General features: G+C 48.4%; 1 protein-coding gene and 1 long non-coding RNA gene across 5 annotated transcripts in view; one reads left to right on the forward strand and one right to left on the reverse strand.

The window, feature by feature from the left end:
- LOC132893468 (uncharacterized) overlaps positions 1-788 on the reverse strand; it is an 8,342-nt gene extending 7,554 nt beyond the window's left edge. The window contains exon 1 of one of the 2 annotated variants that reach the window (XR_009655562.1): positions 510-788. This is a non-coding gene — a long non-coding RNA (uncharacterized LOC132893468). Of the gene's footprint in view, positions 1-505 lie in introns of both variants that reach the window. The other variant, XR_009655563.1, reaches the window with a different exon arrangement.
- soat1 (sterol O-acyltransferase 1) overlaps positions 1-26,408 on the forward strand; it is a 35,525-nt gene that overhangs the window by 5,088 nt on the left and 4,029 nt on the right. For 2 of the 3 annotated variants that reach the window (XM_060932629.1, XM_060932631.1), the window contains exons 2-9: positions 518-653; positions 1,199-1,257; positions 10,456-10,601; positions 11,584-11,634; positions 15,160-15,267; positions 25,449-25,731; positions 26,134-26,212; positions 26,290-26,371. In XM_060932629.1, the coding sequence (XP_060788612.1) occupies positions 539-653; positions 1,199-1,257; positions 10,456-10,601; positions 11,584-11,634; positions 15,160-15,267; positions 25,449-25,731; positions 26,134-26,212; positions 26,290-26,371 (923 nt within the window). In that variant the 5' untranslated portion in view covers positions 518-538. Of the gene's footprint in view, positions 1-517; positions 654-972; positions 1,258-10,455; positions 10,602-11,583; positions 11,635-15,159; positions 15,268-25,448; positions 25,732-26,133; positions 26,213-26,289; positions 26,372-26,408 lie in introns of those variants that run through there. The other variant, XM_060932632.1, reaches the window with a different exon arrangement.

The following is a 26,408-nucleotide window of genomic DNA, read 5'->3' on the forward strand; positions in this document are numbered from 1 at the left end:
GTGATCTAACACACACACACTGAGGGGTGAGTGATCTAACACACACACACTGAGGGGTGAGTGATCTAACACACACACACAGAGGGGTGAGTGATCTAACACACACACTGAGTGGTGAGTGATCTAACACACACACTGAGGGGTGAGTGATCTAACACACACACTGAGAGGTGAGTGATCTAACACACACACACACACACTGAGGGGTGAGTGATCTAACACACACACACACACACTGAGGGGTGAGTGATCTAACACACACACACACTGAGGGGTGAGTGATCTAACACACACACACACTGAGGGGTGAGTGATCTAACACACACACACTGAGGGGTGAGTGATCTAACACACACACACTGAGGGGTGAGTGATCTAACACACACACACACACACACTGAGGGGTGAGTGATCTAACACACACACACACACTGAGGGGTGAGTGATCTAACACACACACACACACACACACTGAGGGGTGAGTGAGAAGATCTAACACACGCACCTACCTGTCCAGGTACAGACGCTGTGTCAGGGGATGAAGATGGGGGACAGGAGAGGACGAGTTACTCATCGAGCATCACTTAAGGAAGAAAACATTACGGATCAAGACAGGGGTGAAGCTGGAGGAGACATTCATAAGAACAGGAATGGTAAAAGTGTGTGTGTGTGTGTGTGTGTGTGTAGGCGCCCATATGCTTGGACTTGTTTAAACATGTGATGAGTGTTTATGACATTTACAACACTTAATACTAGAGAGCTGCTTGAGGATGACATTCCATCTCTGCCCTGCCCCGCCCCCTGTCTGCCCTGCCCCGCCCCCTGTCTGCCCTGCCCCGCCCCCTGTCTGCCCTGCCCTGCCCCGCCCCCTGTCTGCCCTGCCTCGCCTCCCCGTCTCTCAGCCGTCTCTGTCCTCACCCCTCCCCTGTTTACTTTTAAATTTACTGCAACCTGTGTGTGTGTGTGTTTCAGATCTGCTCTCTGCTGTAGATGTCATTAACTCTCCATCTGTCAGGACTCGTACTGTAATAAAGACAAATATTGAATGTGGAAGGTTAAATATTAACGCAGGGCAGCGACGTGGCAGTAATTTCACTGTGAACACGAGTTCCAGATCACACGGTTCTCATCACGCTGAATAAATACAATCATTTCGACAATTTAATAAAATAAACATGTTTTAAATCTTTTGTTTCAGGAAGTGTGGAGCTGGAGAGGAACATGAAGGAGAAGCTGCTGCTGAGAAAGAAGGCCGAGGTAACTCCATCGATCTCACACCGAGAGTCAGAGACGGCCGAGGAAACGTTCTAAGTGTTATTCTTTCCTCAGTTTACATAAATGTACTGTTTTATAGTTCAGTGAGCGAGTTGCACACAGAGATGAGGGAGAAAAGAGAAGGAGACGAGCATACAGGAAGAAAGAAAAGGGAGCAAGACACAAGTGTAAGAGAGAAAGAAAGGAATAAAAAGAGATGAGAAAGAGGAAATGAGACGTGGAAAATAAAGATCGTTTTGTGTCTCACTCTTCTGAGAGGCAGATTTATTTCAACAGAGATGAAGAAAGGAAAGGAAGAGCAGAAAATGAAGAAAAAAAGCAGATCAGGGTAGGTGGAGAATAAAAAAGGCACAAAGAAGGAGTTGGTGTGGAGAGAAAGATGAAGCAGTGCAGAGAGAAGAAACAGGAAGTGAGAAAAGGAAGTGAGGTTCTGGTCAGAACAATAAAACAAGGCAATGTCCTCAACTGAATGACATGAAGAGAAATTGTGAAACTGTAAAAAGTGAGGAGAACTTGGAGAACGTGGGCTGGAGTTGTGGGACGGGTTCTGAACTTACTGATGAGTCTACAGGAGATGGATAGGTGGTGCTACAGAAACCTTTCACTAGGACTGATGGAGAGTGAGAGATGAGGATTTATCTCATCTCATCTCATCTCATTATCTCTAGCCGCTTTATCCTTCTACAGGGTCGCAGGCAAGCTGGAGCCTATCCCAGCTGACTATGGGCGAAAGGTGGGGTACACCCTGGACAAGTCGCCAGGTCATCACAGGGCTGACACATAGACACAGACAACCATTCACACCTACGGTCAATTTAGAGTCACCAATTAACCTAACCTGCATGTCTTTGGACTGTGGGGGAAACCGGAGCACCCGGAGGAAACCCACGCGGACACGGGGAGAACATGCAAACTCCGCACAGAAAGGCCCTCGCCGGCCCCGGGGCTCGAACCCAGGACCTTCTTGCTGTGAGGCGACAGCGCTAACCACTACACCACCGTGCCGCCCAGGATTTATAGGAAGTTAATTAAAGAGAAGGTGGAGCTTCAGATGTGGCCCGTGTTCCAGACTTTGGTTCTCATAACTTGAGTGCAGAACCTGCCTTACGTTCATGACCTGGAGGGATTGTGGACATGTAAAATTCTGGAGATCGTTGAGAAGTTGGGCTGGAGTTGTGGGATGGGTTATGCTTTGTGCTCAACAGTCAGACTCTTAAGAAACTTCGGGTTAGGTCGATGCATGGTGTGTGTTGGGAATCACTGGCCTCTTGCGCTATGTTCACACTGCAAGGCTTAATGCTCAATTCCGATTTTTTTGTGAAATCCGATTTTTTTGTGAGGTCGTTCACATTAACAAATATATGCGACTTGTATGTGATCCTCAGTATGAACGAAAAGCGACCTAAAAGTGTTCCGCATGCGCATTGCAGGATACGACGACGTCACACGCAGTGAGCATGGCCAGTGTTTACAGAAGTAAAACCGCCCGGTTGCGGTATGACCCATCCAATCTAGCTTGAATAGCTGCATCCCCCCAAATGGAAATCAGCTCCCTAACCTCTGCGTCCTTCCATTGAGAAGATTCAGAACCTTCACAGCCCGAAGCGTCCCTCGCATTGATGTCATGCGCAGGGGCGCAGATACGTTTTTTGAACTGGGGGGGACAAAGCAAACCAACCCCAACATGCCTGTCAAACTTGTTGTGGTTTACTATAGCAACCAAGCTCGAGCTCGCAACCTGTGCAGTCTGCGCAGCTCAACCAACCGAATATCAGTCTTTGTTTTGTTTTATGTGAATTGTTGCAACTATGTATACACTGCTGTGCACCTCAATAAACCGAATGGTAATTAGTCTTTTGATTTTTCCGTGAGGTTTGCCTTATGCAAAGTGGGGGGGGACCGAACGAAGTGAATTTAAATCTGGGTGGGACGAATCCCACCCGTCCCACCCTCTATCTGCGCCCGTGATTATGCGCCAAGTTGTTGTAACTTTTTTTGAGAGACCCGCCGCCTACTTCAGCGCAGAATAGTGATGTTTGTGGCTTGTTGATAACGTGTAAGTCGGATGAATGCGACCTGGCGGTTCAGACTGAAGTCGCATATGAAAAGAGCGGATAGGAATCGGAATTAGGACCACATATCCAAACGGCCTGGGTCGGATTTGAAAAAATCGGATCTGTGTCGTTCATATTGTCAATAAAAGATCGGATACAGGTCACATATGGGCGAAAAGATCAGATTTGAGTCACTTCAGCCTGCAGTGTGAACGTAGCCTAGGTGAGGATGGAGCGGTCATGTGCCGAGGAGGTTGTGGTGAAGTTGTGATTTGGAAACATGATCCAAAATCCTTGGAGAAAGTGTTAAGGGACCCGTTTGAAGATCATCTTGATGTTAATCATATCTACCCAGAATTGTAGAGTGGAAGCTGAGATTCGAGTGAGTCTGGGAGTTGGAACGGTCACCAGGTTGTCATTACTGACTGAAAGATTAGTGAATTATTCAAGCGTTAAAATCTTTCTGCCTGTCTCTTCAGGATGATGAGGTGTGGCTTCTGTGGATTGAAGGCTTTCCTGAGTCAAGGAGTGATGAAGCGGTATTGAGGAGAAGCAAGTGTGAACATGACCTCAGAAGAAAGAAGACTTACTTTAGAGTTGTTTGTGAAGGAACTCCCTCCAGAGGCCCCAGGTGTTTGTCGTGCAGAAACTGGGGAGAATGAAGAGGGTTGAGATGAATGAGGGAAGGATGTGGGATGTTGAGGAGGGTTGGGATGAGTGGTAGCTCAGTAGTTAAAGCATTGAGGATCAGAAGGTTGTGAGGTCAAATCCCAGCATTGCCAAGCTGTCACTTGATTAAAGCCCTGAACTGTCAACCACTTTGTTGTATCCTGTTTAAACTGGGAGCCGCTGTGGATAAAAACATCAACCAAATGAGGAACACGAGGGAAGGAAATGTTGGGATGAAGTCAATGAACGAACACAACAAGAGGCTGTGATCCACGATAGTGATGGAGAAGGGCTGTGGTCTGAGAGAGAGAGAGATCGCATTGGTGATCTTCAGAAGAGGAAGTGAAGGCATCTGGAAGGCTTCAGCGTACACAGAAGGGTGTCTCTGAGGCTGTGAGCATTGAGAGCTGGGAAGGGCTGTGATTTGAAGAGACAGGAAAATCTGCAAGCTCTTCATAGCTGGACAGGATTGCAACCTTTGAGAGATGGGCAGAGAGCTTTGGGTTTGGCTGCAAGAGCAGAGAGCTTTGAAAGACAATACACTTTGAATCACCAAAGGCTGTGACCCTTGACAGACAAAAAGCTGCAAGCTTTAAAAAGCAGAAAACAGACGGGCTGTGAGCGTGGGGAAGGAGAACCGAGATGTGTGAAGCAGAGCTGAGGTTAAAAACATGGGATGAAAGGGGGTCTGGATGAAGGGGCATTGGGATGAAAACAAATGTCACGTTGCATTTTCTCTGTCAATCCTAACGAGTATGGAGGTTGGGCTGCGACTCTGGCATGTTGTTGCCTTGTTGAGAGACATCAGTGATTTCCTTCCTTTTTGTTAGAGAAGTTTGTGGTTCTTCTGAAACCTTAGCTGATGTTTCAGTTGAAGTCAACATGCTGAACCCAGAAAAAGCAGCGTGGCTGTGACGGTGCAGGGATGTGATCTTTCAGCGGGTGTGGTGATGACATCACCTTTTTGATGCGTGCTGAGTCTCGCCCAGTGCCTCGACCTTCCACAGCAAAAATGCATGAACGCACCAGAGCTGTGAGGATCTCCAACAGAGCAACTGACAGAACTCTTCACCAAAAAATCAGATGTGTTTATTTTCAAGAAAAGCAGAAAAGTGTTTATCAGAAGAAGCGCTGGCATTTGGTGTGATCAAGGAATCTAAGGAGAGATGAGAGTTTATAGGATATGAACTGGAAGAAGAGCTTCAGGTGTGGTCTTCCTCCCACACATTTAACGGGGGGCGGACAAAAGTGATGGACAAATAAGAAGGAGGAAAGCAAGTGAAGTATGTGGAGAGAGAGAGAGAGAGAGAGAGAGAGAGAGATACAGGGATGCAGGAAGTTCACTCTCTGTTCTGACTGTGATGCAAATCAGTTGCTCATGAGCTCTTTTGCAATCGGACTTTGCTGAAGTCTGTTTTAGCTCTCAATCACTTTTTTATTTTAATCTCCCTTTAACCTGTTGTAAGACTTTGGGCGGGTGGGTGGAGCACAGAAGTACGGCAGGCCAGAACAGAGTTGCAAAAACTCTTTATTGTGACACTTTCCAGTCGACGCAATCTCACAGACACGCACACACACACATCAGTCGTCTGGTTGGGGAGAGAGCTCCCTTCCTCTGCTCTCTCTCTCCTTATATAGGGCGTGGTCACTGTGACAGACACACAAACACAGGTTAATTGACATCAGGTGCAGTGATTCTGCCACTTACCTTCCCTGACTCCGCCCTCCGGTCACAGACCAACACTTGACCACGCCCCCGCTGCCACATACCCCCACCGCCCGACTCAGGCCGGGCAGCTGTCCGGCCTGCAGCCGACTCCCCCCTGACGGGAGAGGAAGTCCGCCACGACCATCTGTGCCCCCGGCCTGTCGATCACCTTGAAGTTAAATGGCTGGAGTGCCAGATACCAACGGGTGATCCGCGCGTTGGCATCCTTCATGCGGTGGAGCCACTGGAGGGGCATGTGGCCCGAACAGAGGGTGAAAGGCCGTCCCAGCAGGTAGTAGCGGAGGGCGAGGACCGCCCACTTGATGGCTAGGCACTCTTTCTCTATTGTGCTGTAGCGCCCCTCACGCACCGACAGCTTTCTGCTGATGTACGGCATGGGGCGATCCTCCCCCTCCACCTCCTGGGACAGAACAGCCCCCAGCCCTCTGTCCGACGTGTCCGTCTGCAACGTAAAGGGGAGAGAAAAGTCAGGGGAGTGTAACAGTGGCCTCCCACATAGTGCAGCCTTCACCTCAGAGAAAGCCCGCTGGCATTGCTCCGTCCACTGGACCGGATCTGGTGCCCCCTTTTTAGTGAGATCAGTCAGCGGGCTGGTGACGTCCGAATAATTAGATATAAACCTACGATAGTAGCCAGCCAGCCCCAGGAACTGTCTCACCCCCTTTTTGGTCTTGGGCCTCGGGCAGGCCGCAATCGCTGCTGTCTTATTAATTTAGGGACGCACCTGCCCACTGCCCAAGTGGAAGCCCAGATACCGTACTTCCACCTGCCCAATCGCACACTTCTTCGGGTTGGCTGTAAGACCCGCTTGCCTCAGCGACCCAAGGACGGCCCTCAGGTGTTGCAGATGCCGCGGCCAGTCATTACTATAGATTATGATGTCGTCTAAGTATGCGGCTGCATAGGTGGCGTGGGGGCGGAGGACCCTGTCCATAAGCCACTGGAACGTAGCGGGCGCCCCAAACAACCCAAAAGGAAGTGTGACAAATTGGTGTAAGCCAAACGGTGTGGAAAAGGCCGTTTTTTCTCGGGATAGTGGAGTCAAGGGGATCTGCCAATAACCCTTTGTCAAATCCAGTGTCGAATAAAAGCAAGCTGTGCCTACTCGATCCAGCAACTCGTCAATACGAGGCATTGGGTACGCATCGAACTTGGACACCCCATTGACTTTTCTATAGTCAACACAGAACCGGACCGACCCGTCGGCCTTGGGAACCAAGACTACTGGGCTGCTCCAGTCACTGTGGGACTCCTCGACGATGCCCATTTCGAGCATGGCCTCGAGTTCTTCCTGAACCACCTTTTTCTTGTGTTTGGGTAGCCTGTAAGGGCGGCTACACACTACCACCCCCGGGGGCGTCTCAATGTGGTGTTCTATGAGGCGGGTGTGGCCAGGCAGGGGCGAGAACATGTCTGAAAATTCGGTCTGCAACTGGGCAACCTCCGTGAGTTGGGTCGGGGAGAGGTGGTCTCCACAGGGGACCGGAGAGATAAGCGATGTCAATGTTCCCTTTTGAACCTCCGGCCCCAGCTCCGCCTTCTCCGGAACCAACGACACCAACGCCACAGGGACCTCCTCGTTCCAGAGTTTGAGCAGATTGAGGTGGTAAATCTGTAGCGCCCCACCCCTGTCCATTCACATGTTTAGACACATGACTGACTCGTGTGTTGTTTTGAGTTCCTGGTTTCTGAATTCCTAGTTCCTGTTCCTTGTTCTTTGATTCTGCCTTTGTCTGTGCCTATGATGTTTTGTTTGTGCCTCACCCAACCTACTGCTTGTTTATCGTTTCTGATTTATGCCTGCCAATTTGGACTCTCTCATCTCATTATCTGTAGCCGCTTTATCCTTCTACAGGGTCGCAGGCGAGCTGGAGCCTATCCCAGCTGACTACGGGTGAAAGGCGGGGTTCACCCTGGACAAGTCGCCAGGTCATCACAGGGCTGACACATAGACACAGACAACCATTCACATTCACACCTACGCTCAATTTAGAGTCACCAGTTAACCTAACCTGCATGTCTTTGGACTGTGGGGGAAACCGGAGCACCCGGAGGAAACCCACGTGGACACGGGGAGAACATGCAAACTCTGCACAGAAAGGCCCTCGCCGGCCACGGGGTCAATTTGGACAGTTTGCCTGATTTAACTTTTCTTAATAAATATCTTCTGCACATGCACTCGTCTCCACCCATCCTGGACAGGTACGGTGACCAGACGCCTCGCTTTGTAAGAGCGAGTGTGAATTACTGTGACTTTAGTGACCCCTTATTCACTCACTACAGAGCTTTAATGTGATCTCCTTACAGGTTTGTGTTCAGGTCTCAGTGGTTTAGAGAATATTAAAGAATACACCACCCCAGGTGAAACTGAGTCAGTCACTGTAGTCCCTAGAGTTGGATGAGTGAGCCAAAGCGTTTTGTAGTCGACCCAGCCATTGCCCTGATCTAGAAACGCCCCGGTTAGCTTAGCTTAGCGTAGTCGCTGTAATCCGGCGTGTCCAGCTAGCATTGTCATTGCAAAAGTGAATCAAATAACTCAAGATTTTTTATAATTATTTCTCATGACCTGTACATTCACATCGAGTACACATATCAATGCAAATTAACACGAAGGGATTTACTAGACTGATTTATATATGGAACTATTTTCAGCCACAGCACAGGCAAAGCACCGCTGCAGGCGCAAAGACACCACGCAGCAAGGTTTTCAGGCACTGCGTGGTGTCTTTGCGCCTGCAGCAGTGCTTTGCCTGTGCTGTAGCCGAAAATAGTTCCATATTAGCCTAGTAAACTAGACCCACCCGCCTAGCGGCCAAAAATATTTTTGCCTAGCGAATGGGTCTAGCCTCGCACCATATAAACAAAAACACTCCGGGCATCAAATCGTGCCCGCCAATCACAACGCAAGGTTTTTGTTTGGATTCTTTGGGCGGGCTTTTGCAGGAGTGACGACAAAGCTGCGCGACGCTGGAGAAAGCGCAACAGGAAAGATGGCTACGGCTAGTGAACAGCGCGCGTTTGACTCCGCTTTGGAATCAGTTTTAGAAGAATTAGACTTGGAGTTTTCGTTGAAACATGAGCAGGAAGAGGCTCTCCGCTCATTCCTTTTCAAGAAGGACGTTTTCGCTGTTTTGCCGACCGGCTATGGCAAAAGTCTGATCTACCAGCTGGCTCCGCTCGTAGCCAAAAGGATGGGGCTAGTTTGTACAGTACGAAGAATTAATAAACAGCTTTGAAACATTACTTTTTGATTGTTTCTTATTTTCCCGTTATTTTAAATTTAAGGGAAATTATTTCACCAAACACCACTAAATAAAAACTCTCAAAAACAGTTCAAGCAAACCCTTGAAAAACACTTGGAAAAAATAAGAGTGTATGTTAAGTATGTGGTACAGACTCCAAACTTGTGGTCATTATCTCCAAACTCCTAAATATCTAGAACCTGTTTATTAATTAATACGCATTTTGAAAAATAATTTATTTCAAGGTCTCCCCCACTGCTTTCTGTCGCTCTGACTACGTCACAGTCACTGTTGCGCTGATTGGTCAGAGCGTTGGCCTATACGCACAGAGACAGTTTGAAAGACAGCGGTTTGTTCCTCCTACCCGCTTCGGAAATGTCTACGGATCGAGGCCAGACTAAATATTCACATTTAGTCTGGCTTGCCAGGCTAGTTCCATATATAAATCGGTCTAGTAAATCCCTTCGTGTTAATTTGCATTGATATGTGTACTCAATGTGAATGTACAGGTCATGAGAAATAATTATAAAAAATCTTGAGTTATTTGATTCACTTTTGCAACGACAATGCTAGCTGGACACGCCGGATTACAGCGACTACGCTAAGCTAAGCTAACCGGGGCATTTCTAGATCAGGGCAATGGCTGGGTCGGCTACAAAACGCTTTGGCTCACTCATCCAACTCTAGGGACTGCAGGGACTGACTCAATTTCACCTGGGGGTGGCGTACTCCTTTAAGTGCATTTATGAAATCCAGTAATTAATACAGGTTTATTATTTTGCAGATTAATGGATAATTGGTGATCTAGTTAGTGTGTGAGGTTTTCGAGACAAATTACTTGTGGTGGATAGAGATACTGAGTCAGGTGCAATGGTCACTGGGAAAGGAGAACATCACACTAGGATTTTATTATTATTATTATTATTATTATTATTATTATTATTATTAATTTGTGCTAGCAGTGGTAGTGCAAATTGTTCCTCTCACTCAGGATCTTTCTTCTAATACTATTAACACTTTTAGGACGCTATTTCTCCTTCAGTTTTCAACCAGTCATCGCCAAATTTCACATGAAGAATCCCTCTGGGCTGAATTACGTTGCTATGACTTTTGGTGCTGATCTGGATCACTGAACCGGAATGATCCATGAAAAACAGGATTTTTTTCCTCACTCAGTGTCATTCTCTATCTCTCTTACCGTTCAGGATCTATAGGGTACAGTGACCCGATGTCCCAGTTTGTAAGAGCTCATGCAAATCAGTGCAACTTTAGTCACAGTATCTATATATTATTATTATTATTATTATAGTGAATTGTGTGCAGCAGTGTTTCATCCACATTTCATTTATGAATTTTCCAGATGAATTTTATTTATTTATTATTTATTTATTCATCAGTCATCGGAGGTGAGACTTTTGATAGCCGAATAATAATAGTGATGACTGATTGATTTGTTGATGTGGTGTGTTTTGTCTTCTGAGCGCAGCAGCTGAAAGTGGACTTGCTTCGGCGCTTTGACTCTCAGCTGAATGAGTTTGTCGACTCTCTGATGGATGACTCTCACGGGTTCGGTTCTTCTTCACTGTCCGGTTCCTCACAGCCTCTTTCAGACAGAGAGAAAACCAAACTGAGGTACTCGAGTTCAATTTCTTCTAAACTGTAATCTCAGGTTTGGAGTCTGTCCGTGTTGCCGGATTGGGAACACCGCACTGATGAATTCTTGATTCTGATTGGTTCCAAGGTGTTAATTATTCGTTTTCTCTTCACCCGTATTTGCATGATTTGTACACATTGTGCTGCTGCCATGTGATTGGCTGATTGTATAATTGCATGAATGAGCAGGGCTGCAGGTGTTCCTAATAAAGTGGGTGGTGTGTATAATCAGACTTGTTTCTGATCGTCTGATGGGTGTGCCAGTCCATGAACTGTAACCATGACGATAATAACCTCTTGCCCTGATATTGACGTTTCTCTATTGCTTTGCTGTCATGCTGCTAACAATAACATACAACAGCTAGTCATTGTGTAAGAAGAAGAAACCTTTATTTGTCACATGTGCACTCGAGCACAGTGAAATTCATCCGCTGCATTTAACTCATCTGAAGCAGTGAAAACACACACACACACACACACACACACACACACACACACACAAACACACAGCAGTGGGCAGCCATACTACAGCAACCAGGGAGCAGTTGGGAGTTCGGTACCTCGCTCAAGGGCACTTCAGCCCAAGGCTGCCCCATGTTAACCTACCGCATGTCTTTGGACTGTGGGGGAAACCGGAGCACCCGGAGGAAACCCACGTGGACACGGGGAGAACATGCAAACTCTGCACAGAAAGGCCCTCGCCGGTCACGGGGCTCGAACCCAGGACCTTCTTGCTGTGAGGCGACAGCGCTAACCACTACACCACCGTGGTACCATAGCAACCATAGCATTAATCCTGTTGCAAATGTATTTCCATATCCTTCATTTGTAAGAAACAGCACCTCCGTGTGATTAAACTGTGCATAGCAGGTGCAGTGTGAGAGAACTAACACCTCCAAAGTAGTGTGATGCTCTTTGTGATGTTCTTCACCTCCGTTTTTGTCTCTCTCTCTGTCTGCAGGTCTTCTCAAGGTCAGAGTAAACAGTTTGTGATCCATCGCTCTTTATTAGAGTACGTATCCCCTGAATATTCTGTAGAAATGTCTTATCTGCTTGAAGATGAACTTTTCATCACTGCATCCCAAACCACACAACATTGTGCAGAATTTAAAAATAATTAAACTGTACTCTAGCTTTAAATACATTTCATAAGCAAACTGTAAAGCACTGATGTTTATTATCCAAGAAAAGATGAATCCCCCCCAAACAGTTCAGACTTGCACAACTCCAAAAATAATATCATTCTAGAACGAGCCAGTGAACACCAGGGTAACGTTCGTGTAGTAATAATAATTTCAATTTATATAGCGCCTTTCACAAACCCAAGGATGCTTTACACAGGAGTTACCAAAAAAAAGCCACACGAGGAAGAGTAGTGTGAGGTAAAGAGAAAAGTTTTCAAGTTAGCGTTGAAGGAAGTGAGAGTGGAAGAGTCACGAAGCGATTGTGGTAACGAGTTCCAAAGTTTAGGAGCAGCAACACTGAAAGATCTGCCACCCAGAGATGCCAGTTCAAAATGTGGGACAGACAGAAGATGTGAGGGAGCGGGAGGGACAGTACAAATGAATTGGCTCACAGAGATAGGAAGGGGCAAAACCATGAAGAGCTTTATAGGTTAAAAGCAAGATTTTGTATTTAATCCGAGAAATAACTGGCAACCAGTGCAGTTGCTGTAAAGCAGGAGTGATGTGAGCAGTGCGCTTGGGGAGTGTGAGGACTCGAGCTGCTGAGTTTTGGATGGACTGCAGGCGATTGAGCAATGTGGCAGGGAGACCAACATTTTGGCATCAGTTTCCAGGGGTGAAAGTAACTTTTATTTCTTGCCGGTATATTATTTTGAGCCATAGTGCCCACGTGCAGCGCGTGCCGGAAAATACACCTAATTATTTATTATTGTCTACTTATCAAGCATTCACTAGGACTTCTTATCACTCAGTAGTACTAGTATAGGACTTTTTTATCACACTATCACTCTTTCATCCACCCGTATCAGTTTTTGATTATAAATAAATTGCAAACACATCATTTCAACAACACAATCGTTTTAATAACTTTTTTTTTAGCTGAACAGTTGAAAACCTAACTTTTCATTTTGGACATTGGACACAGAACAGTGTAACGGAACAGAAAAGTGAAAGTTTTTAGGTAAAACACTTAAAATAAATTCCAAAGAGGCTTGAAGTAGCCGTCCTCATCTGTTTGACAGCGAGCCATGCCTTTTGTTGAGTGAGCAGCTCTCCTTCCTTTGCCCAGCCAAGTCTTTACAGAAGGAAGGGGATCCCACTGCTTGCATGGCGTCCCACTGTGTTGATGAAGAGGAGCTTTGCTGCATTTATTGTTGTCAGTTTGTTTCTATACAATGTTGCATCATTGCTGTGATCTTTTCTCTTAAAGATATCAGTAATTTTTCTCATCTCATTATCTGTAGCCGCTTTATCCTGTTCTACAGGGTCGCAGGCGAGCTGGATCCTATCCCAGCTGACTACGGGTGAAAGGCGGGGTTCACCCTGGACAAGTCGCCAGGTCATCACAGGGCTGACACATAGACACAGACAACCATTCACACTCACATTCACACCTACGCTCAATTTAGAGTCACCAGTTAACCTAACCTGCATGTCTTTGGACTGTGGGGGAAACCGGAGCACCCGGAGGAAACCCACGCGGACACGGGGAGAACATGCAAACTCCGCCCAGAAAGGCCCTCGCCGGCCACGGGGCTCGAACTCAGGACCTTCTTGCTGTGAGGCGACAGCGCTAACCACTACACCACCGTGCTGCCCAGTAATTTTTCTCTGCATTATTATTTTCCAGTTGTCCTCTCCTCCTTATCTTATCAAATATATCGTTGTGGTTTTCTGTTGGTGTTTTTTGGATTCTTTGTGTTTTCCCACGGGTGTGTCGGAACGTTTGAGAAAGTGCGTGCGTTCTACAGTAAGCGCGTGCGTTCTCAGTGCGCGTGCCATGCATTGGTAGCCTAGTTACTCTGCTCGCTCCAACCAGACAGTAATGTAGAATCTTTGCCCCAACTTCCACTCGATTTACGAATTCTGATCAAAGTAATTTTTAAATAGCCTATCATGAAACATGTTTCTTTATATGCCTTTTTATTTGGGAGACTTTGCAACTAACGTCTGTCTGCTAAAACACTTTGATTACCAGCTGCACACGTTATAGCACAACATCTGGTTAAGCCGTATGCGCGCTGTAGCTCGCTCATTGTTTGTCCAGCGAAACATTGCACACATAATAGAATACTGAAACATCAATATATGTTTCTGTATATGTTGTTTGTATTTGGGAGACTTTGCAACAAACGTCTGTTTACTAAAACACGTTGGACAGCAGCTGCGCACGTTGGCGCAAGATGGTTAAGCAGTGGCTCTGTGCGCTGTCCCGCACGCTGTCTGTCGAGTGAAACACGGAAGGAATTCACTTCAGACAGAATTCAGAGACGGGTCAGAACCAGTTATATGCAATGTATATTGAGGAAAACGTGTTGCTTTTGGTAAATTGACGTTAGCAGGTGTGGTGTTATGCTGAAAGTGCTTTTTTTTTTTTTTTTTTTTTTTCCAGAGACAGTATATTTTTCTTTCTGGTACGGCCAAATCTTTTAGTGGTACGCCAGACCAGCCAGAACCGGCTTACTTTCACCCCTGTCAGTTTCCAAGAGAAGAGGGTGGAGACGTGCAATATTGCGGAGGTGAAAGAAAGCATTCTTAGTAATGAGTTTAAAATGGGGTTCAAACGTAAGGGTGGAGTCAAAGAGAACGCCAAGGTTTTTATAACTTGGGAAGGACTAATAGACACGCCGTCAACATCAGTAGTAAAACACTATTGGTAGTGTACACTGTAGAGTTTCATATTAAAAGTAAAGCTTCACTGCAGTACATCAGGAGACCTGTGTTTATATTTATTTATTTACATCTGACTCTAATTAAAACCGAGGAGGTCCTGCTCAGAATGTCCGACCTGAAGGGAAATCCTGAGCAAAGGTCTTGTGAATGTCGTGCTCGTGTGGTGTGATGCACCTCCCACTTCCTCACTACTGATCCAAACTCTTCAATATATCACTTTACACCCTGTTCCCAAGTTATAAAATTCTCTTTGCTTATATTAAACTTCCTCAGGTTGCTCCTTAGTCTTCATTTTCACTCTTTTCCTTCAGTTTCTTCAATGACTTCATTTGAGATGGATTTGGTTTTTTTTGGAAAGTGTGAGCTGATTTAATTTCACAGGTGGGCTGGTTATAAATGAAGTGTGTCCTTTTTAAGGCAAAATTTGGAACCTGTGAGGGGGTGAATACTTTTGCTAGCAGCATTTTTCTGGGGTTGGTTTTCTCTGACCAAAAAAAAAAAAAATTACTGACACCAGTAATGTGTATTTATTATTCACAAGTCTGATAAATTCTGGGGGGCAAATGCTTTTGCAAGACACTACGTAAATACACTCTGTGTGTGTGTGTGTGTGTGTGTGTGTGTGTGTGTGTATATATATATATATATATATAATATAATATAATATTTGATTGCTACAGTGAGCTGTTTGAGGTGAATCACATCCGCACAATTTATCACATGTTCATCGCCCTCCTCATCCTCTTCATCCTCAGTACATTAGTTGTCGATTTCATCGATGAGGGACGGTAAGTTTATTTATTATTATGATTATTATTATTTTTTTAAATATATATATTATGAAGCCATGAGCACAAACGATGATGCTGTCTTAAGTGTTTTAAAGTTAGCATTTTAACAAATTAAGTTTTGTAATCAGTTCTGAGTTGTTGATTATTTTCTAACCAGTTGACTCTAACATTGAGTTGGTTATCGGGATGTAATGATGTAGCATGTGATGATAAATCGCGATACAAATTTGACCATTTGAATTGAAGAAATAAAAAATGGTCGTTGTTATTATCAGGCTGTGTAATCTCCTCTTACTTGTTCCTGACTGTAGCAGGAATACATGTGACTTCATTGTAGGTGTAAGTAACACGGGTCTAATGCTAAAAATGCACAAAAAACTAAAGTAAAATGTGAAAGAGCTGATGTGTGATTTGTGTACAGATAGATTTAACGAGAAATCTGAGTACTCTCTTTTCACAGACTGCTGAAAGATAAAGAAAAGAGACACAAACTGAGGCAGAACAAACAGTTCTATTTCGTTTCTACTGACCGCCAGAGGCGGTGCTTTCAGCACATGGATATCCATCACACGAACGTGCAGGTCGAGTAATAGTAACAACAAAGTCACGTGTGACCTGGGTGACGTCACCCCGTGACCCCGGCATAAAAGACCGGTAAACCCAGGAAGTGACCTCTTACATCTTCTCGCGTTTGCAGGTTGCGAGTTGGATTGAAATTTGGACAAAGCGCTGTGGTAGTTTCGTTACCCGTAGGGTTGGGGCTGTGCTTACGCATCCTCCAAGAAACTGCGCTAAGTCCACCAACTCTTTTCTTCTTGTCGTTATATTCGTATTGATTTATTACTCCGTAAGCTGAGCGCTCTCGCTCGGTGGAGTTAGCTGATTAGCCCTCCGGGGCGGTGTCCTCACCGCTGGAGGCCGGCTTGTTTTCGCTTCAGGTAAGCGGGTTTCATTTATTTAAATTAAAGCGGCGTTCCTCTTGCCGCTGTTTATCAGTTCTGCGGCGCTCGGCGCCTATCCTTGTTAATATTATTAACCACCTTGTTTTCTGTAGCCTCGCCGCCGGCCTGTTCACAGGCCGGCTGTCTTGTGTGTTATATTCGTATTGATTTATTACTCCGTTAAGCTGAGCGCTCTCGCTCGGTGGAGTTAGCTGATTAGTCCTCCGGGGCGGTGTCCTCACCACTGGAGGCCGGCTTGTCTTCATTCAGGTAAGCGGTTTTCATTCATTTAATTTAAAGCGGTGTTTCTCGCCGCTGTTTATCAGTTCTGTGGCGCACTGCGCCTATCTTTGTTAATATTATTAACCGCCTTATTTTATGTAGCCTTGTCTCCGGCCTGCTCACAGGCCGGCGGTCTTGTGTTGTATTGTTTGTTACTCCGTTAAGCTGAGCACTCTCGCTCGGTGGAGTTAGCTGATTAGTCCTCCGGGGCGGCGTCCTCACCGCTGGAGGCCGGCTTGTCCTCATTCAGGTAAGCGGTTTTCATTTATTTAATTTAAAGCAGTGTTTCTCGCCGCTGTTTATCAGTTCTGTGGCGCACTGCGCCTATCTTTGTTAATATTATTAACCGCCTTATTTCATGTAGCCTTGTCTCCGGCCTGCTCACAGGCCGGCGGTCTTGTGTGTTGTATTCGTACTGTTACTCCGTTAAGCTGAGCGCTCTCGCTCGGTGGAGTTAGCTGACTAGCTCTCCGGGGCGGTGTCCTCACCGCTGGAGGCTGGCTTGTTGTCGCCCAGGTAAGCGGTTTTCATTCATTTAATTTAAAGCGGTGTTTCTCGCCGCTGTTATCAGTTCTGTGGCGCACGGCGCCTATCCTTGTTAACATTATCAACCGCTTTGCTTTGTGTAGTCTTGTCTCCGGCCTGCTCACGGGCCGGCTGTCTTGTGTGTTGTATTTGTATTGCTGTTACTCCGTTAAGCTGAGCGCTCTCGCTCGGTGGAGCTAGCTGACTAGCCCTCCGAGGCGTATCCTCGCCGCTGAAGGCCGGCTTGCTTTCGTTCAGGTAAGCGGTTTTCATTCATTTAAATTAAAGCGGTGCTTCTCGCCGCTGTTTATCAGTGCTGTGGCGCACGGTGCCTATCCTTGTTAATATTCCCGACCACGGGTGTGTTCGCCCGGTCGTTTTTTCATTACCGCCTGATTGTTTATTTTGGGCTGCTTACTTGGGGTGTTCTCGCCCTATTTTTTAAGTTCCCTTCTGCCAGCCAGGCGTCATGGACCTCTTCTCTCGCTGCGCCAACTGCTGGTCCCCCTCGAACCGGAGGACGGCCACCGCGAGTGCCCCTCATGCCTGGGTATTGATCACCTGCGGCAGGGGCTGACGGACATGGCCTGCGCAGACTGCATGTGCCTGAGCGTGGCTGCGCGGACCGCCAGGCTGGCTCGGCTGGATTCTCCGTCTGACATCCCCCGGGCCTCGGGGGGACAGGACACGGTGTCGGCTGCAGCAGCGGGGCCCAGCAAGCGCTGTGGGCTCCCCCACACGTCTTCACTTCTAAGGCGAAAAGAAGCGCTCGGGCGATTTGGCTCAGAAGGTGGAGGTGATGTCCACCGAGCTGGAGAGCTTTGACTGCGGTGGGTCCGATGGTCACGGCTCCACCTCTCCGGCCGGTTCCCAGGCCACCAGCCATGGCACCGTGGCAGCGTCGGAAGGCGGATGCTCATCCATCCAGCCAACGCTGAGGGCTGCATTGGCCCGTCTGGGGTTGGACACGCCCCGGTGGCCCAGCATCAGAGCGCTTTCTTCAGAGGTCCCACATAGCCTTCCTCGTTGTCTGTTCCGCCCTCGGCCTCATACATCGAGGAGCTACAGAGGTGTTGGGCGGACCCTAGATGCCTTCCCACCTCCCTAGTGACTGCAGGGCCCTGGCGGCAATGCAGGACACCCCTACCTATGGCCTCCTGCAGATGCCCAACATTGGGAAGCGGCTTTCATTCATTTAAATTGAAGCGGTGTTTCTCACCGCTGTTTATCAGTTCTGTGGCGCACAGTGCCTATCCTTGTTAATATTATCAACCGCTTGTTTTGTGTAGCCTTGTCTCCGGCCTGCTCACAGGCCGGCTGTCTTGTGTGTTATATTCGTACTGTTTGTTACTCCGTTAAGCTGAGCGCTCTCGCTCGGTGGAGTTAGCTGACTAGCCCTCCGAGGCGTGTCCTCGCTGCTGGAGGCCGGTTTGTTGTCGCTCAGGTAAGTGGTTTTCATTCATTTAAATTAAAGCGGTGTTTCTCGCCGTTGTTTATCAGTTCTGTAGCGCACGGCGCCATCCTTGTTAATATTCCCGACCACGGGTGTGTTCGCCCGGTCGTTTATTTTTTATTTCCGCCTGATAGTTTATTTTGGGCTACTTACTTGGAGCGTTCTCGCCCTATTTAAGTTCCCTTCTGCCAGCCAGGTGTCATGGACCCCCAGACGCTGGAGGGGACGAGCGCGGCATCACGGGAGCTGTGTGACGCGGCTCCAGGCCTTTGCCTACTCGTCGCGGGAACTGGGCCGGCTGATGTCGTATCTCACCCTCGGCCGCCAGCAGATATGGCGGGCACAGTCCCCTCTGGCCGAGCCCGACCGGCGTGTGCTGCACTCTCTCCCTGTTGTCCCCGGGGAGCTGTTTGGCGAAGCCACTCAGCAAGCCCTGGATCGGAGTGCCCAGGTCATCTAGGCGTAACAGCAGTTCGCTGGCTCCGCCAGGCCCACCACCATGGCAATGCTGCCCAGTCCTTCAGGGGGCCCACACCGACTCTGTCTCGGCCACGCACCCGCCAGGAGACCAGACGGGTTGATGACTTTCGCCGCCCCACCACCTCCCGGACCCGCGGTGCCGCCCCCTACACCCAGTCTGCTCCTCGTCGCCCCCATGGTGACCGACGGGGGCGCTCTGGACGGCGCTGACATCAGCGCGCCGGCGGCCGGCCGCTTTTCCAGCGAACAGCTCCAAAGCTGGAGAGCGTTGACCCCTGGGTGCTGGTGACCCTCACCGAGGGTTACCGCATCCAGTTCTGCCGCCGTCCACCACGTTTCATGGGGTCAAACACACCACCGTGAGCCATCCGGGGAAGTCCCTCGTCCCCCGGCAGGAAATCGCCACCCTCCTGGAGAAAGGAGCAGTCTCTCCCGTCGACAGGCAGAGACAGCAAGGTGGGTTCTACTCCAGGTATTTTCTGGTTCCGAAGGACGGCGGTATCCGCCCGATCCTCGACCTGAGGTCCCTCAATTCCCACTTGAGGACCATGAGATTCCGCATGCTGCGTACAGTGGATGTCTTACACCACATCCAGGCGGGCGACTGGTTTGTCACCTTCGACCTGAAAGACGCCTACTTCCATGCTCCCATTGTGCCACACCACAGGCAGTTCCTGCGGTTTGCCTTCGAGGGCCAGGCTTTCGAGTTCAATGTTCTGCCCTTTGGGATATCGCTGGCACCCCGTGTGTTCACCGGGTGTGCGGCAGCGGCACTACTTCAGGCAAGGGGTTTGCGTGTCCTGCCTTACCTGGACGACTGGCTCGTCTGTCCACGGTCAGCAGCTCAGGCCCGCACCAACATCGCGACTGTGCTCTCGCATGTCGTAGAGCTGGGGCTCAGGGTGAATTACAAGAGCTCGCTGGTGCCCAGCCAGGAGACGACTTTCTTGGGCATGCACCTGGATTCAAGGTCGTTGATGGTAACTCCCTCCCAGACCAGGATCCACAACATCCGCCTACTGCTTGGCAGCTTCGGACGGGGTAGGTCACTCGCCCTGAAGACCTTTCAGCGCCTGCTGGGCATGCTTACGGCAGCCTCCTCTCTGGTCCCGCTGGGACTTCTGGACTTGCGCCGCTTCAGAGGTGGTTCAACGGTCTCCACCTCCACCCGGTGCTGCACGGGCGCAGCACATCAACGTGCTGGAGCTACGGGCTGTGTTCCTCGGCCTACAGCACTTCCTCCCAGGCCTGACCGGCAGACACGTTCTGGTGCGGACGGACAACGCTACGGAGGCACAAAGTCCCTCCAGTGCTTGAAAGTGGCTGGCCAACTTCTGCGGTGGGCCCATCGACATCTCTTGAGCCTGCGTGCCATGTACTTGCCAGGCACTGCCAACAGGGCAGCAGATCTGCTGTCCCGCCAGGACCCCGATCCCGGGGAATGGAGACTCAACCCAGCGGTGGTTCTCGCCATCTGGAAACGTTTTGGCAGGGCAGAGGTGGACCTCTTTGCCTGCCAGGAGTTGACACACTGCCCTCTGTGGTTCAGCCTCCACGGCCCCAGTCCCCTGGGCCAGGATGCGCTGGCGCATGCTTGGCCGAGGCAACTGCTGTATGCCTCCCCCCTGCTGCTGATCGTGCCAACCCTACACAGGGTTGCGATGGACCACCACGGGCCGCTGCTTGTCGCCCCCCCGGTGGCTGGGCCGAGTGTGGTTCCCAAGTTGCTGCAACTTCTGAACGGCGACCCCTGGTGCCTGCCAGTGAGGACTGACCTATCACAGCTGGGAGGGCAGATCTGGCACCTGGATCCAGCCCATCTGCAGCTCTGGGTATGGCCGCTGAAGGGCCGGACCCCCTGCGAGGTCCTTGTGAGCCGGCAGTGGTCAACACCATTGCAAGCTCTCGGGCACCCCCCACCAATGCCCTCTATGCCAACAGATGGAGGCTTTTCTCCAACTGGTGCTTAACTCGGGGGGAGGAGCCTACATGCTGCCCCCTGCCGACCATTCGACTGTTCCGCCAGCCTCTGCTTTGATAAGGGTCTTACCCCTGCCACCATCAAGGTCTATGCAGCTGCCATCTCTGCTCAGCATGCCAGAGTTGGGGGAAGGACCGTGGGGTCCCACGCCTTGGTGGCACGTTTCTTGAAGGGTGCTCTCCGGTTGAGACCCCCCCGACGGAGCCGGGTACCCACATGGGACCTTCATTGGTGCTGCAGGCTCTCTGCGACGCACCGTTCTGAGCCCCTGCTCACGGCAGACATTTCATGGCTCTCCCTGAAGACTGCTTTTCTTCTGGCCATTACATCGACGAGGCGCGTCGGGGAACTACACGCGCTGTCAGTGGGGAGTGCCTGCAGTGGCACTCCGGCGACAGTGGGGTCACCCTGTGGCCTAACCCCTCTTTCCTCCCGAAGACCCTCTCTGCTACCTTCGTCAACCAGCCCCTTAGCCTTGCGGCGTTCGAGGCGGGCCATGGTGAGAGGTCGGAACTTTTGTGCCCAGTTCGCGCCCTCAGGGTGTACGTGTCGCGTACAGAGGGCTTCCGTAGGAGTGACGCCCTGTTTCTGTGCCACACAGGACCAACGAGGGGTCTGGCACTCTCTAAGCAGAGGCTATCCAAGTGGATAGTCGAGGCCATATTACATGCCTACAGGTACAGTGGCTTCCCGATTCCTCCGGCTGTCAGGGCGCACTCTGCACGAGGCGTGGTGGCCTCATGGGCATCACTGAAGGGCGTGCCCCTTTCAGACATATGCAGCGCAGCCTCCTGGGCTTCCAGCTGCACCTTCACCAGGTTTTACCGTCTTAATGTCGTCCCACATAATCCTGTGGCGACGGCTGTCATTCCAGACCCGTCGCAGCATCACTGGGTACGGGTAGGCACTCCTCATGACCTGGTTGGTATTAGTCATCCATGTGCTGAAAGCACCGCCTCTGGCGGTCAGTAGAAACGAAATAGAACGAGGGTTATGTATATAACCGCGGTTCTATGAGTTTCGGATGACCGCCAGAGCTTGGCAGTCACTCGGAGTGTACACGAGAAGATTTGCCAAGAGGTCACTTCCTGGGTTTACCGGTCTTTTATGCCGGGGTCACGGGGTGACGTCACCCAGGTCACACGTGACTTTGTTGTTACTATTACTCGACCTGCACGTTCGTGTGATGGATATCCATGTGCTGAAAGCACCGCCTCTGGCGGTCATCCGAAACTCATAGAACCGCGGTTATATACATAACCCTCGTTATTCCACGAAGTTGAGTCCTACATGAGCTGATTGGCTATAATCAATGTACAATGAGATTACCGTAAATCCTCTAATATAGGCTGGGGCCTTTATTTCACTCAAGTGCATCTTGGTCCAGGCCATTATTGGAAGGAGGCCAGAATTAGAGGCAGGCCTCTATTTCTATTTGAGCAAAACAAACTACCAGTGGAATGAATAAAAACGAGATTTTGTGTCTATTTGTCAAGTTGATGCTTGGTTGCCTGGTTACCACCAGACCTACCGGTAATCACAATCAGGGGCGCCTGCAGGGTTGAACTGTAAGGTACGCACTAGCGGTGTAATCCCCCCCCCCAAAAAAAAAAAAAAAAAAAACGCTTGCGTGCTGCAGTTTCTATGAAGAGTCGATCTATAGGCTTATACACAAAACAACGATAGAACTTTAACTTGAAATTGAACAATAGCCTTCCATGAACACAGGCTGATATTTGAACAACATATGTGAACTACACACGACAATAAACAATAAACTCTTTATAGCCTCGATTAGAATCTAGTGAACTTGCTCAGCACTACCGCACGCACGACTCTGACACACACTGTAGCGCAACGTGGGGTACAGAGACTCGCTGAAAAACTCCTCGGGTATTTTTCTGAGTTTACCGAAAATCAGAGTAGAAGGAGCCACCCACCCTCTGTCTGGTTTGAAGCGGTTCTGTAGGACATTGAGCTTTACAGAGTCCGGTGCACATTTTAAGGCATCTGGTTGAAGTTTACCTATGTCTGATAAATCTGATGTCAGTGATAGTGGGCTGACTCGTGGCTCATTAGTAAAGCTATCTGATGGCTCATTTGTCAGCAAGGTGGAGCAACCATCTACTTCTGATCGTAAGGGACATGGGGAGATGTAGGTGTTCTTATATGAAATTCACTGGATGTATGGCTAGTTTCAAACTCAGAGGTAGATGAAGGCAATTCCCTCAAAGGAACTGAGCTCGCATCCAGCTGCAGCGTACTGCTGCTCGGTTGCGGAGGAGTGGAAGCTGCCGGTGCCGTGTTACTAGCTGATACTGGAGAGGACTGGCAAGCAGATGACACCCCTGGATCACTGCTTTTGGACTTTTTCGTAAAAGTCTGAAACAAGCTCGTTTGTTTCAGGGTTCGTTTACTCATTTTTGACTCGCTTCTCAATAAATTCTCGCACAAGCTCTGACTACTGACGATTGTCTGTCTCTGTTTCTCAAAACTGGAGAGAATCTCAGTGGTGCAAGAAAAGTATATCTGCATTGACCAATGAGCTTTCTTGGTCACGCACACCCCGCCCACTCCTGAAGCACACAAACGCGCCGGCACACACACGTCTCTCTCTCTCTCTCTCTCTCTCTCTCAAATTATGTTGCATTGCCAAAGCATTCAGGTAACAATTATAATTAAAAAAATCTCTCTCTCCCCAAGGTACGCCTAGTGCGTACGGCCATACGCCTGGCGGCGCCACTGATCACAATTGTCTTTCAGATCGGAACGATTGTGTAAGGCCACTATGATCTCAGAAACATCGTTGGTTATAGCCCCGGCCTGTATTAGAGTCCGGCCATTATTTACCTCCTCCGACAGCGAGACCGGCCAATATTAGAGTCCCGGCCAGTAATGGAATACAGGCCAGTATTAGAGGATTTACTGTAAGTGGAATAACTCTTATTCTATCCATATTCACTGAATTTTGAGAAGCAGAGCATTTTTAGTTTTTGCAAATTCGCTAAATAAAAACTTTATACAAAACGTCCAACAAAATCAAATGCTGCTTAGAATGTAAACAAACCAGCGAAATGACAGGAACAATTTGTGAAAAATGTGATAATTATTGGAAAATAATAAAGATCCGTTCTTACCATCAAATACTTTTTCTCCTTTTTTTTTTGTATTTTCGGGGTTTTGTTTTCGAGTAGAGTTTTTATTTCGTCCTCGGTTGGTTCAGCAACATGCGCTGCCATTTTATTTTTCTCTACTCATGGTATATGAGCTGATATCCTAGTAGTAGAGTAGCCAATCAGAGCATGCGATTGCTCATATCCAGTGAATGTGGAGAGAAATGTTATTAACGTTTTCATTTTTTAATAAAAAATATTTTAGTTGATGGGCGATTTTTATATTTTACTTCAACCTGTATGGACGATGCCAGTCACCCTCTGCACACCATCATCAGCAACCAGAGGAGCCTGTTCAGTGACAGAATGCTCCTTCCCAAGTGCAGGACGAACAGACTCAAAAACTCCTTTGTCCCTCACACCATCAGACTGTACAACTCCTCTCTGGGGGGGAGGAGGGGGAACAGGAGGACAGAGGACGGGAAGGAGCAGTAGCCTAGCCTGACAATAAGCAATACTGGACAATGTGCAATATAAAGTGCAATATCTCTCCTGCTGCCTTCTCTCTTCCCCATATCTTGTTCTTTTTATATTTGTATATGTAAATACTTTTAATTTATCTAGAAGTTTTCTCTATTTCTTTTCTCTTTTTATCTGTAATGATGCTGCTGGAATCTTAATTTCCCTGAGGGAATCCTCCCAAAGGGATCAATAAAGGTTTATCTATCTTTCTAACCTTTACAAATGTGGGTAAATAATTATTGTTGGTTTATTAAGAAAATGAAACAAAAGGGTTTCATCTCATCTCATTATCTGTAGCCGCTTTATCCTGTTCTACAGGGTCGCAGGCGAGCTGGATCCTATCCCAGCTGACTACGGGCGAAAGGCGGGGTTCACCCTGGACAAGTCGCCAGGTCATCACAGGGCTGACACATAGACACAGACAACCATTCACACTCACATTCACACCTACGGTCAATTTAGAGTCACCAGTTAACCTAACCTGCATGTCTTTGGACTGTGGGGGAAACCGGAGCACCCGGAGGAAACCCACGCGGACACGGGGAGAACATGCAAACTCCGCACAGAAAGGCCCTCGCTGGCCACGGGGCTCGAACCCAGGACCTTCTTGCTGTGAGGCGACAGCGCTAACCACTACACCACCGTGCCGCCGAATAGGAAAATAAATGTTGCAAAATTTTTTTCTTTTTAACATTTTTTTCAAAAATATTGAAGGAAAATCAAATCCTGAACTCAATACCGTGAATCGTTACACGCCTACTCCGTTATCAAAAATGTAAGATTTGTTAAAACCCTGGTGTACATGTTAATAGAATTGAACCCTCACACCGCTTCCATGACCCACTTCCTGTTTCTTTCCCCGCCCCCGTCCTCCTCTACAGGTTGGTGTTGGATTTTGACCTGCTGGTGTTTGCGTTCGGTCAGTTTCCCCTTGTCGTCGTGTCGTGGATCTGCATGTTTGTTTCGGCGCTCATTGTTCCGTTTGTTCTTCTTCGTTGGTGGGCCGGTGTTTATTCTTCATCACACCATCGAACCTTCTACACCCTCTTCGCCATGACACTCCTCCTGCTGTACCAAGGCCTTGGACTTGGCTTCCTGCCCACTTACATAGTGCTGAAGAATAGCCTTCCTCCTGCCTCCTGCTTCATCCTCATCCTCGAGCAGGTGCTGAACTTTCAGCTTAAATATATTTCTAATGATTATTCCGCTTCAGTCTCGAACAGAATTCCTGCTTTCTCCTCATCCGGGACCGGAATCCTATTTAACTTCCTGTTTCATCCTTGTACTGAATCTCGCACTTCATCTTCGTACTGAATTCTCTGCTTCATGCGCACACTGCGTTCCCTGTGTTAGTCATGAAATCTCCCGCTTCACTCTTGTACTGAATTTTCAGTTTTCCACCATTTTCTCTCTGATCAGAGACTTTGATTTGTCTGTCCAGTGAATTAATCATTTAAAACTGGAGTCTGTGAGTGTGTGTGTGTGTGTGTGTGTGTGTGATGTGATGTGATGTGATTATTTTGATGTTTGACTGTTGATACATTTCTGAGTATTTTCTTTTCTCAGGTGCGTTTGATGATGAAGGTTCATTCCTTTATCCGAGAGAACGTGCCGAGGTTGTGGTCCTCAAGTAAAGACCGCTCAGGTAAGGGCTGAATTTACAGCCATTTTGGATCCAGATGTTGTTTTCCTGTTTACTGACCAACTCTGTGATTTGCGCAGCATTGGGGGCCGTACCTCATCTGACCTCATACCTCTACTTCCTGTTTGCACCCACTCTGATCTACAGAGACAGATATCCAAGGCAAGACTGATGTTTGTGCGCATGCGCACTTGGCCAC

The sequence above is a fragment of the Neoarius graeffei genome, chromosome 10, assembly GCF_027579695.1.
Source record: "Neoarius graeffei isolate fNeoGra1 chromosome 10, fNeoGra1.pri, whole genome shotgun sequence".
In the NCBI taxonomy this organism is placed as follows: domain Eukaryota; kingdom Metazoa; phylum Chordata; class Actinopteri; order Siluriformes; family Ariidae; genus Neoarius; species Neoarius graeffei.